The sequence below is a fragment of the Humulus lupulus genome, chromosome 2, assembly GCF_963169125.1.
Source record: "Humulus lupulus chromosome 2, drHumLupu1.1, whole genome shotgun sequence".
NCBI classification, from domain to species: Eukaryota; Viridiplantae; Streptophyta; class Magnoliopsida; order Rosales; family Cannabaceae; genus Humulus; species Humulus lupulus.
In genome coordinates, this window is record NC_084794.1 from 255,445,483 (window position 1) to 255,458,659 (window position 13,177).

The window sequence follows — 13,177 nt, forward strand, 5'->3', positions numbered from 1 at the left end:
AATAAAAGCTGGTAAATTTTGGAGCAATGTAAAATACTCATCTGTATATCTCTTTTAACTACAAAGAAAAAGACATTCCAAGCAGACCTAATATTTTTTTTCTTTCTTTTTTTTTCTCCCCTGCCCTGCCCACATGAGGTATTTGGTTAGAAATACAATTTTTCTTCAAATTAAGTCCCCAAAATAAATAGTTGGGAAGAGAGGAGTTCCTGTCCTCTTTTGGTCTTCTTTTTGGTAATTTTATATTCTTTTCTTAAGTATAATAGTGTGTGGCATTATTGTATTAGTATCTTTCAAGTGGTATCAAAAAGAACTCTTCCCCACCTCCCCTCAACACTGTACCCTGGCACTTTTTTGAGACTACAAATTCAGACCCCCCCTTCTCGCTTATTACTCGTATTCATTCCTCTCTCTCTCTCTCTCTTAATCTCTCTCTCTCTCTCACTAGTTTCAAATCTTCTTCATAGTACAAAAACCACGATTCCCTTATTGTAATCCCAAAACCCTTTGTTTACCTTCTTATTATCTCTCTCAAGTCTCAACCAAAAAAAAAAAGAGGAAGACAAGAAAAGACCCCTTTTTCTCATTCTAAACTCACAAGTCGCTCTCTCACTCTCCCACAACAGGAAAAAAGAGAGACCTTTTTTTATTGTAATCCCAGAAGCCAAAAGTCCTCTAGCAACATACAGAACAACCGTGTCTCTCTGTTTTTATCATATATCTTTGTTTTCTGTTTTTGGGGGAAATACTACAACTCTTTTCTTGATTATATTATAATATATTGGCTCAATTCAATATATAAAATGACGACGATAGTATGCCAAGGTTTACAGTCATGTTTGGACTCACCACAGCTTGTTGAGTCGAGAACACTGAGGCTGAGGCTCTCTTCTTCCATAACACCTCACTTGGCACCGCCACAGCCACAACCCTTTGATTTGTCAGCCTTGAAATCCTGCTTCCCAGATGCCAAAGCAAACGAACCAGCAGAGAAATGCCAGCAGCCTAATCAACCCCAAGAAAGCCAGACCTCGAAGAACACTGAAACGGGTGGATGGTGCTTCCTCCAATCTCTCCCAAACAGTCAAAGTTACAAGTTTGACAAGGAAAAGACTTATGTCCATCCCATGGTTAAAAGCTCATCTTCTTGTCTTAGCGAAAAGAGCTTGAAATTGTGTACTGAAAACTTGGGAAACGAGACAGGAACTGACATGTCTGAAAGCGGCATTTTGTCGAACACTTCGGAATCAGAGTCAAAAAGTGAAGATTGTTCTCGTCGGCGTTTGGCGGCTAGGAAATCTAGATCGTCATCATCACCTGCTCGTAACTTTCCACCTCCATTGACAACGATGAGTGGAGCTGAATCTCTCCAAATCAAGCCTCATCGAGAAGAGGGGCGGCTTATAATCACGGCCGTTAAAAGTCCACCAAGAATCTCTTGTTTTCACGCCGAGAGAAGTCATGGCCGCCTTCGACTGTGCTTTATGGAAAATTATACACCTACTTTTGACTCAGGAGAAAGAGTCACAAATGAAGAAAGTGAAAGCTGTGAAAACGACACCATAGATGAAGAAGAAGAAGAATTAGATGAGAGAGAAGAAGAAGAAGAAGAAGAAGAAGAAGAAGACGAAGAAGAAGAAGGATGTTCGAGTGAGGGCATGGATGAGAAAAAAATACAAGTGGAGGGCCCAATGGGAATGGAAAATTATGAAAGGAAAAACTTAAGAAGGTGCAAAGAAGGTGGTGAACATGAGAAGAACAAAGCATTAATGTTTAATTGGGATCAATTTTGGGTGGCTACTTCATAAAAGCCTTATTTTGGATTTTATCTCTATTAATTTTACATCATCAAGTCCCAAAATTATTATTATTATTATTAAAAATATTGAAAGAATTTTTGTAATAGTTTGTCTTTCTCTCTTTTTTGTTCCCTTTTTCCTTCTATAAATTCCTCTTGTTTCCTCAAATGTAGTGTTTGAGTTTATGGTTGGTACTTGGTAGTTATTATCGTTACACTCTCTCATGCACATTTATATATTTATATAAGTCCTTTTCAAATAGCAACTTTAATTAGAAGAGAAGAGAGGGGTAATTATTTAAACAAGTTTTCATATAAATAAATATATATAAATATATATATATATTTGCTTGATCAAAACTATCACACCATGAGAGGATTAATAAACATCACCCACATAAAATATTTTCATTTTATTTTTTCAATCAAACGTATTAGGCCATGTACGAATAAACTTTTGTGTTTCTAAAGTGTAAACTTTCTAATTACTTTAGATTTCGATTTAATAACTCGGTTTTATGAATTTTGAATTAGTAAATGAACATGTTTAGCCGTTTACTAATATTATTTATTTATCAATCTAATGATAATATTTTATCAAATTATAATTTAATGTATAATATTTATATTTATCAACGTTGTTCAAAAAATATAAATTGAATGTCAATTTATTATATGAAAAACTAAAAAAAAAAATATCTTCTTCCAATGATCATATTATTCTAACTTGTATATATTTTTTTAATAATAAAAAGTACTCACAAAAATTGTACGCATTGATGTGACATATATTTTAAACCATACATAAAAAAAATATATACCACACCATGAAAACACTCTTTGGAAAAAAGACGCCCTCTTGAACCTCTCTCGAACCTTAGCTTCCTTAGGGTTTTTTCTTATACTTTCTCTTCTTCTCTTGGGTAAAGGGGGCGTCGACTATGGGTGTGCGGTTGGTTGTGAGAGGGAATGGGGTTGTTGGACTTTGGAGGTGTGTGGGATATAAAGACAAGTGAAGGTGGTATATATGGTTCCTGCAACGTTTGTTGCTACGTCCCTTTGGGTGGTTGGTCCGAGTGGTTGAGCTCTTGCTTTTCGTTATTGACGGTGGGGTAGGGGTGTGTTCACGATCAACCAACTCTGGTGGTGTTGGGGTTTTATGTTCTAATTAAAACCAAAATTCTTTGTAATCTCATTTTATTATCAATAAAACAATAGAAATTATTTTTTGACTTGGTCAATCACTTTGCTCACATGTTTTATTTTCATGATTATTTAGATAATATAAACTTCTATTAAATCCCGAGCATATAGCTAATCTTATTTATAGTAACGTAATCACGGTGGAATATAAATATGATTATATGTTCAAAATAAGTTAGTCCTAAGATTAGTCAGTCCACAAGATTTACACTAACTTGCCAATCTACGATATGATCTACTTACACATTACAGTGTTATGTTCTTTCCAAAACATTAGCAAAGTAGAAGATCGAATGTATTTGTTACATCGGATTGGACCGATATTGACAGTTGATAAGATAAGTAAACATACCGTTATTATCTATTCTAGTCATATCATATAGTTGACCATAGATCAATTCAATCTCAATTCTGAGTGGTTAGTATTCTAACTGATTGTATTATTTGAGTTCTTTGACTTGTTCGTTACCAGCTTACCCTACGAACTAGCCCATACTTACATCTTGGAAACTCGGTAGTATAATTGAGTGGGAGTGTTAATCATAGATATGAACATCTATAGCTTCTAATGAAGAAGTGAAACGATGGTTTCCTTTTAGTTTGGTTCAAGGTGTTAAATGATTGAGATTTCATTTCAGTAATTAAATTAGTTTACTGAAATATCATTTACAAGGAACTAAGTGTTTTAAGGATACAATACAATGAGGGGTAAAACGGTATTTTAGTCTTATCTCATTGTAGACCGTCTATAGAGGATTGAGTGACAATTATGGTTGTAACATTGGATCATTAATAGCGTATCTATATTTGTTATAGAGCGTTCTATGAATTCAAGAGTGTAATTCCGAGTCTATAGTGAAGTCACGAGGAATTAATAAGTTAGTAAATTTATTTGTTAGATTTATGATAACTTATTGGAGCTTGATTTCATAAGCCCATGGTCCCCATTGTACCTTGGATAAAATCATCTAGATAGTCTCAATTAATTGATTTAATCATCAATTAGAATTATCAAAGTTGACCAGGTCAATTTTGGATAGTTTCATAAAGTTGTGTAATTTAGAGAAGAAAAGAGAAATTAGGGCAGATTTATTAATTAAGATAAATTGGTATCTAAATTAATAAATAAATTTAAATCAAGGTTCAAATTATAAATAATTAATTTGATAAAGGATTTAAATGATTATTTAATTAATTAAATCAATAGAAAATAATGCAAGCCTTGATTTTAAGTTCAATAGGCTTATAATCAAATGGGAAATTTCACGGGCCTAAAGCCCATGATAATTTCGACCTAGGGTTTCAAATTGGCTATTATTTTATTGATTTTTTAATTAAATTAAATTAAATGACCTAATTGAGTCTATAAAAGGAGTGCTTAAAGAGAAGTCAAAACATAAGTTTGATAAGTCACAAGTCAGATTTTCTGATAACTTTAAATTCTCTCTAAACACAAGTCATTTTCTAAGTCTCTTTGTTATTTTCTCTTCTTCTCTCTATTTCTATCTCATGTGTTGAGAATTGCCCACACTAGTCTAGGTGATTTTAACGATACATTGGAAGACTGTGAAGAAAATAGAAGATCGATTCAGTTTCTTGAGAATACTCTGCGCCAGAGAGGATACAAGAGTTAGAGAAACTGAAGGAAGGACTATTTCATTCCACTGCGTATACTGTAAGTATTCTTGTCTTTGTTTATCTTTGAATTCAATTTTAGAAACATGTTTTAGGCTATCTCGTATTAATTTGTTTAATATTAGATATACATGAAAATAAATAAAGATCATGTATAAGTTTTCCTAACACTATGGGTGTGCGGTTGGTTGTGCCTTAACTAAGAGGGAATGGGGTTGTTGAACTTTGGAGGTGTGTGGGATATAAAGACAAGTGATGGTGGTGTGGTTCCTGCAGCGTTTGTTGCTACGTCCCTTTGGGTGGTTGGTCCGAGTGGTTGAGCTCTTGCTTTCCGTTGTCGACGGTGGGGTAGGGGTGTGTTCACGATCAACCAACTCTGGTGTGTGCGATGGGGTTAGGGATGAAAACGGGGCGGATAATTGGCAGGAGGTGCTCTCCCCGCCCCCTTCCCCATTAACCATTTAAATCCATGTCCTTGCCCTCGTCCCCGCATATTCCCCATCGGGTGCGAGGCGGGGAATCATTGCTGGGGCGGGGAATTCCCATGGGTACTCATTTATTAAAAAGTAAATTAAAAAAAAGTAGATTATCTAAAATAAATATATATTACACCATATTAATAATTCAAAGTATTAAATATTGTCCAAAATAAAATTTAAATTCTTTAAAAAGTTACTAATATGCTACAAATCACATAAAAAACATGTAAAATAAATAAAAAATTAACCAAGGCACCGTTGGGGCGAGGAGTGCTATCTCCATCTCTTTTCCGTTTAATAGTCAGGGATAGAAATGGCCCCGTCCCCGCCCGATTAGGGGTGGGTCCCCACGAGGCTCCATATCCCCATGAGGAAAATTTCCATCTCTAGATGGGGTCCTGTGCTTTGTTTGGCTCTAGTGGAATAAGGAGTTTGATTCAATGTGGGTTGTTGTTTTGGTGCTGCACTTCTCGATTGGGGCTTTGTTGGTTTTAGTGCGTTTTGTTGTTGTCTTTGGTTAAGTGTGTGTTTTGTTTATGTGTTTCTATTTGGCTATGTATGTTTGTTTTGGGATTTTTGGTCGAATAATGGTTTCTATCACCTTTTCCTCTAAGGAATTTAATTTTTGACAATTTTAATATGATCTTTTTCCTTGTTTCAGATTGTTCACAGTCGTGGACCTTAGAGTGATATAGTTGATTCAGTATCATCACTCAATAGTAATAAATTTAAAAGGTCGTCCATTGTTTTGTGATCTATTTGGGAGTCTAGATCTGATCTTACCTAGTTTTATATATGTTAATGTTCTAGGTTTTCATTATACTCAAGCTGGTTAACCTGTATTTGAATAATCTCGTTTTAAGATTAATAATTGCTCTATAAAATTTTCTGACTTATTTGGACTTTGTTCCATTTTAACCATTTAATAAAATTTTATTTTCTTTTGAAAAAACACACAAGCTATATTAGTGTGTATAACAGATATTTGATAGGAATATTAGTATCATATAGAGTCCATTAATAAAGTGAGTGTAACGTCTCAAATTACCTAATAAGCCTTAGGGTCTTTCTTGATTAGGGGGCTAGGATGGCAAATTATGGAAATTACATGTTTGTGTGTTATATATGCATGTAATTATGTGATTATGTGAGTTATATTATTATATGACTTGATATGCATGTTTATGTGTATTAATTAAGCATGTGGGGACGTTTCTGATTAGAATGGAAATTTTTGTAATTTGGTCGTTTATGGGTATATTTGACATATATGTGATATATGTGTGGGGCCACATTATTATGTGGATATATTTGAGTTACTCGGCATGAGACGATCCTAGGGAGCAAGTTAGCGGGAAAGTCACAACAGGATCAATACTTGACTCGGGGTGAGTCAATGGGTATTTTGGGTATTTAATACATTACTGGGTTATTGGGTAATGAGAATGAATATTTGATGATATATTGGGAGTTAGTGAGATCAGGAGGAAATTCTGGGAACTTTGACTATTTGGTCCCTGGGGGCGTTTTTGGGACCCCAAGCCTTAGGTCCTACTTAAGGTTACTTAAGCTTAAAGTAACCTGATAGAAATAGATTTATGTTCAAAACACTGTTTATCTCTCTCCCATTATCCATTTTTACCATCCGTCGTATTTTCGAAGGAAACTCGAGTTTTAGGACTCGGATTCAAGCAAAGATCGAGTCATAACGATTCTAGGAAAGATTATAAGCTTATTAGTCGGAGGATTTAGAGAGAAACGACATAATCAGAGGTAATTTAGGGCATGTTTGGCATTATTTTCTATTTTTTGTTTTCAAAGTTGTGTTCTCATAACAGAAAATAGTTTTTGTAGTTTTCAAAAAACAAAGAGATGTTTGGTTAATGTTTTTTAAAAACCATTTTTTAGTTTTATTTTTTTTAATCTTAAATAAAAAATTAATAAATATACTTACAAAGAGAAAAATCTTTTAAAAGTTTGTAATAAATAATGAGATACAATAATTTGAAAGAAAAAATGATGAAAAATAAGGAGTGAGAAAGTAAGGAGAGAAAATTTGAAGAAATAGAAATTGAGAAGAGAGAAATTGATCCAAAAAAATGAGAGAGAAGGTGATGAGAAAGAAAGTGAAGAGAGAGAAGTGAGTAGAGAAAAAGTGATGAGTGAGGAAATGGCGAGAGAGAAAAAATTATGAGAGAGAAAATGAGGATATATTAAGTGATGAGAGACAAAGTGAGGATATGGTAAGTGATGAAAGAGAAAATTATGATATAATAAGTGATGCAAGAGAAAATAAGGAGATAGAAAATGATGAAAGAGAAAATGAAAAGATTGAAAGTGAGAAGAGAGAAAATAGCGAGTGAGAAAGTGAAGAGAGAAAAGGTAAGGAGAGAGAAAGTGATGAGAGAGAAAATGAAGAGAGAAAACGGTGTGATAATAAATTATGGTAGATAATAATAATTAAAAAAGTGATGTAAGAAAAAAAAAATAGACAAAAAAATTTGAGAACAACAAAAAACAACTTTTTGTTGTTCTCAAAATTTTTTATTTTTTGTAACTTTGTTTTAAAAATTATTTTCTGAAAACAACGCCAAACACCCCCAACTTGTTTTCAAAAAACTGTTTTTAGCTTTTAAAAACAAAAAGCAGTTTTTTAGTTAAGGAGTCAAACACTCTCTTAAGCTTTGAATTTTCGAGTTTCCGTTTCCTGAAATTTCTAAAGTTTTGAATTTGGATTTTTCGTTTTGAGGAGTTTTTGAATGATTTGAAGCTTGAGTTTTGAGGATTTTGTGCCATTGAGATGATTGGGAACTTTGTTTTTGAGATTTGGGTATGTTTGGATAGGCTTTTGGAAGGATTTAAAATGGGAAAACGGAGTTTTTGGGATGTGTTCGTGGTTGGGTCGCGACCCTTTTCTTGTGTGTCGCGACCCAAGCTTGAAAAAAAGGAGGATTTGGCTGTTGGGGGCACCTTGGGCCACGACACCTTTTAGGCGTGCCGCGGCCCACGACGCAGACAGGGAAGGGGTTAGCCCTTATTCTTTCCAAAAGGGGGAAAATGATTAAAATGGGTTTTTAGTGATAGGAACTCAAACCTAAGGGCTCGGGATCAATCCTACTACCCGATTTGACAAGATTCGAAGTCCCGGAGGCTAGGACTCAGTCCGGAAGCCTTTATTTACTCATTATTGACGGGATTCTATAATTCTATGTGACTAGGTTATCGCTAGGGGCTCATGATCAGGATCGTGCTCAAGGGTCGTTCTTATTTTTCATTACATTTGGTCTTGAGGTAAGAAAACTACACCCATTACGTGATGTACATGATTAGAGCTTGGCCCGAATAAATTTTTGATTGGGCATTGGCCCCTATAAATGTGCATGATTATGATTATTGATGAAGCATGTTGAGTGCTCTATATATGGATATTTTTATATGATGAATGCTTGTTTGCATTATTTATTTGAGAAAAGCATTAACTTATCAGTCAATAACGGCAATAGCGTTGAGCGCTGGTCGTAAAGCATTGACTTATGAGTCAATGGAGGCAATAGCACGTTGAGCGTTGATCGATATGATTAGATCTAATCAGGAAAGCGTTACACGCTCGTTCGACCCAATGGTCGTAGAAAACCAAAGTGCTTGACTAGCTCTATGGCTAGTTACTTAGAGCTAGGGTGACTTTATGGCCACATGGCTAGGGCAAAGGACCCTAGGTTGACTCTATGGTCGTCTATTCAGGGCAAAGGACCCCAGGTTGACTCTATGGTCATCTGATTAGGGTTGCGAGCCCCAAAATGATTCCATAATTATTTATTTGTACCTGTATGCATGCATGAGTAGGTTATTACTGTTGGGCATGCTAGATATACATATGAATCTGTATATATATTGTTCATGCGCTGGTATTAAGTTTCCTTGTTGGGCATTGGCTCACAGGTGCTACGTGGTGCGGGTAAAGGGAAAGGAAAGCTGGACCAACCATGAGTTGGAGATCTTAGGTGGTGATGTATACATATGCGGCCGCTTGACCACTACGGCCAAAGTTTCTCAGAGGAACTAGGGTGTAACCTTATTTTTGCCGCTTTGGTTAGCGGGTTGTAACTTTTGAATTATAATGACATTTTTTGAACTGTAAATAACTTTGTAAACGTTATTATGGGATCTCATGTACAGTTTAATATTTTTAATGAAACATCCATTCATTTTAACCGAAATATTTAACTCTGGACCAATAATCACATATAGATGCACGTTTATGGCCTAATGACTCGTTTAGCGAGTTAAGCACTATTTAAAATATGCAGTGTAACGGTCTTAACTAACCAGGGCATTACAGTAAGTTAACTTTTGTGTATAAAATTGAGTGTGATTAGCGTTACTCATATTTTTTAGTTTCCCACATAAAATTCTTGGAGGTCAACTTTAATCTTTAGTCTTTTCCATGTATTTACTACACTACATTTTGTGATACATATCTCTAATTAATTATTTCAAGCAAAAGAAAACAAGGGCAAAGAATATGCTCATTAACTTTCCATGAATTTTTTTTTTTTCTTCAAATTAGATTAATATATTATTGGGGACCCGGCACACATATACAATTGATTCTATTGCTTAAGAAAAGTTGAGAATATATGCTTTATCATATTAAAAATATTTGGAAAAAATACTTTATTTTGACTAAATTTATATTTTTACATATTTTTTTGACAAAATTGTCCATGATATTAACATATAATTTTGGAGCATATGTTTTTGTATATCGTGTTTACTTTAGCAAAAAATTATTGATATGGAACACCAATTGCATCTAACACTACTTGATGCAGGTATATAGTGATTAATGCAATTTAATATCAAATATGGTATATTTTATTACAAATAAATATTGTCACTTTGTTATTATACTTTTGAATTATTTTTATTAAGTTATAATCCATTTATTGTGTGTAATTATTTATGTTCAATTTTAAAAATCTAAAAAACTGTTTTGATTAATTATAGCATTTTGAAAACTATCACACTTAACCATTAGATATACTATCTCTCTTGATTCTTCCTCGATTCTACATGGATTAATTCTTCATTAATGTTATACTCATTCTTATTAGAGAAGCATATTCAGAGAAAAACCAAAATATATCTTGTATATTATATTTTATGAAAAGTTGATTGGGTAAATATATAATCAATAGGGGAAGTTAGTTAGTATAACTAACCATAGTTAAGGATAAGGTATGTTAACTATACACGAGGGTAAACTAATATCCTAATACTCCCCCTCAAGATGAAATGTACATATTTGTAAGACTCATCTTGTTTAACAATTTTTTAAAATGAGTAGGAAACAGGGGCTTTGTGAGTATATCAGCCAAGTTATCTTGTGATGTGACATGAAGAAGCTTCAATTGGCCATTTTGAACTTGCTGTCGAACAATGTGACAATCTATTTCAACATGCTTGGTGCGTTCATGAAAGACGAGGTTCTCTAAGATGTGCAAGGCAGTGGTGTTGTCACAGTACATGATGGCTGGTTGTGTATGTTAAATCCCAAAATCCTTTAACAAAGCAAGTAACGTAGTTCACAAGTTGTGTTGGCCATAGCACGGTATTCAACCTCCGCATAAGACCTTGAAACTGTGGTTTGCTTTTTAGATTTCCAAGGTACAAGAGATTTGGCCAAATAAATGCAGTAGTCGGTGATAAAACGTCTTGTATCCGGACAAGTAGCCCAATCGGCATCTGAAAAAGCTTTGAGCTGAAAAATTGATGCTGAAAGATGTGGGACAGCAAAATTGTTGGATTGTGAACATGTAGCTGAGTGAAAAAATAAGCCTTGAGCAGGATTTCCTTTGAGATATTGGAGGAGTTTTTGAGCAGCCTTATAATGAGGCTATCTAGGCTCTTGTAAAAATTGGCTTAACATGTTCACAGCATAAGAAATATTTGGTCTTGTAATGGTTAGATAAATAAATTTACCAATTAAACTCTTGTATAAAGTAGGATCGGTTAGTAACTCTCCATCATCTTTGCTCAACTTAATATTAGGTTCCATAGGAGTTGAAGAAGGTTTGGTGTGACAGTCAGAATCCCGTGATCCGTGAGGGGAAAGACCGGGTAAGCTGTGCAATCCCACACCGCCTGGGGAAGGTCAAGTATAATGATTCTAAGACTGTGTAGGTATGGGACTACACAGTTGAAGATGGCTTAAATGGATTGATGGGTACTACCTATATCAGGAAGGTGCATCTTCTTTTCGGTAGCCCATCACTTGAGAACTCCATGGTTAAGCGTGCTTGGCCTGGAGTAATCTAGGGATGGGTGATCTCCTGGGAAGTTTTCCCAAGAAGTGTGCGAGTGAGGACAAGGCGTCACATTTGGCACCTAAAAAACCTGTTTCAAGCAAAGGGTCTTTGAAAGACAGAAATATCATTAGAAGCCCGGCCTATTTCAAGGCCAAGAAAAGAACATAATAGTCCAAGATCTTTAAGGTTGAACTTGGAGTTTAATTTGTGCTTGAAAGCGTCAACATCAAGATCATTGTTACTTGCTAGGACTATATCATCTACATAAATCAAAACAGCCAAAAAATTATAGCATTAGTCCTAATAAAAAGTGAATGATCGGAAGGTGATTGAGTAAAGCCTTCTTGGAGCAAAGTGGTACTAAGTTTAGCATACCATTGTCTTGATGCTTGTTTGAGACCATAAAGGCTTTTGTTAAGCTTACAAATAGGATTTAGTGGGATCTCCCCCTTAGGTTGATAACCTTCATCTAAATCACCATGTAAGAAAGCATTATTTATGTCCAATTGGTGTAGTTTCCAATTATTTAAGGCAGTTAGGGCTAGGAATACTTTTAAAGTATTGAATTTTGCAACGGGTGCAAAAGTTTCAAAGTAGTCTATACCTTGTTGTTGAGTATATCCTTTGGCTACTAGAGGTGCCTTGTATCTTTCAACATCACCATTGGACTTATATTTTATTTTGTATATCCATTTGTTGCCAATGATATTATGGCCATGGGGATGGGAAACAACGTTCCAAGTGCTATTGGCAATGAGGGCAGCAAGCTCATTTTGCATTGCTAATTTCCATTCATGAAGCTTAGAGGCTTGTGTGTAGTTATTAGGTTCGACCAAAGTATGGGCAGCAAGTATCGCATTTCGAAAGTATGGGTGAAATTTGTCATAGGATATGAAATTGATTAAAGGGTGAGCAGTAAAATACGCACATATATAATCCTTGAGATGTGGTGGTCGATTAAGTGGGTGGCCAACTTTAGAAGTAGAGAGTGGCTGCTCATTGGATGTGCTAGTAGGTACCGAGATCATATCCTCGGTATTGGAATCTAAAGAGGATTGCTTGCTGCCAAAAACAGAGTCAAAAGTGTCAATAAAACTTGGTTGAGTCAAAGGAAATATATGCTCATAAAAAATGACATCTCTTGAATGAAAAATTTGGTTAGTAGCTATATCAAGTAGAGTGTATGCTTTCATACTTGGGGGGTAGCCTATAAATATGCAAGCACGAGATCTAGGAGTAAACTTGTTTAATTTACTATCAAGAGTACATGCATAGGCAAGGCATCCATAATTCCGAAGATGATCATAAGAAGGAATTTTAGCATATAAAAGTTCAAAAGATAATTTAAAATTTAAGAGTGCAGAGGGTGTTCTATTGAGAAGATATACAAAATTAGTAATAAAATGATTCCAATATGATAGAGGTAATTTGGATTGTATAGCTAAAGCTCGAGCTACATTAAGTATGTTGATGCTTGCGCTCAACAACAGAGTTTTGTTGAGGACGCTCAACACAAGAATGATATAAATAAATGCCTTTTGTTGCATAAAAAGAACTAAGATTGAGTTCTTTAGCATTATCCGATTGTATGGCTTTTATGGGAATGGAAAAATGGGTGAGAACATAAGTATAAAACTGTGGGATAATAGTTTGAACATCAGACTTGCATTTCAGCATATAGACCCAAGTAAATCTAGTATGGTCATCAACAATGGTAAGAAAATATTTATATCCTTCCAATGTAGGAATGGAGT

At 34.7% G+C, this 13,177-nt stretch overlaps 1 protein-coding gene across 1 annotated transcript; it reads left to right on the plus strand.

Annotated features, from left to right (window-relative positions):
* Window positions 1-249: 249 nt before the first annotated feature.
* On the plus strand, window positions 250-1,967 carry LOC133819233 (protein FANTASTIC FOUR 3). Its single transcript, XM_062252428.1, has one exon. It carries the CDS (start codon window positions 804-806, stop codon window positions 1,806-1,808), a length of 1,005 nt encoding a protein of 334 aa, XP_062108412.1. The 5' UTR covers window positions 250-803; the 3' UTR covers window positions 1,809-1,967.
* The last annotated feature ends 11,210 nt before the right edge of the window (window positions 1,968-13,177 follow it).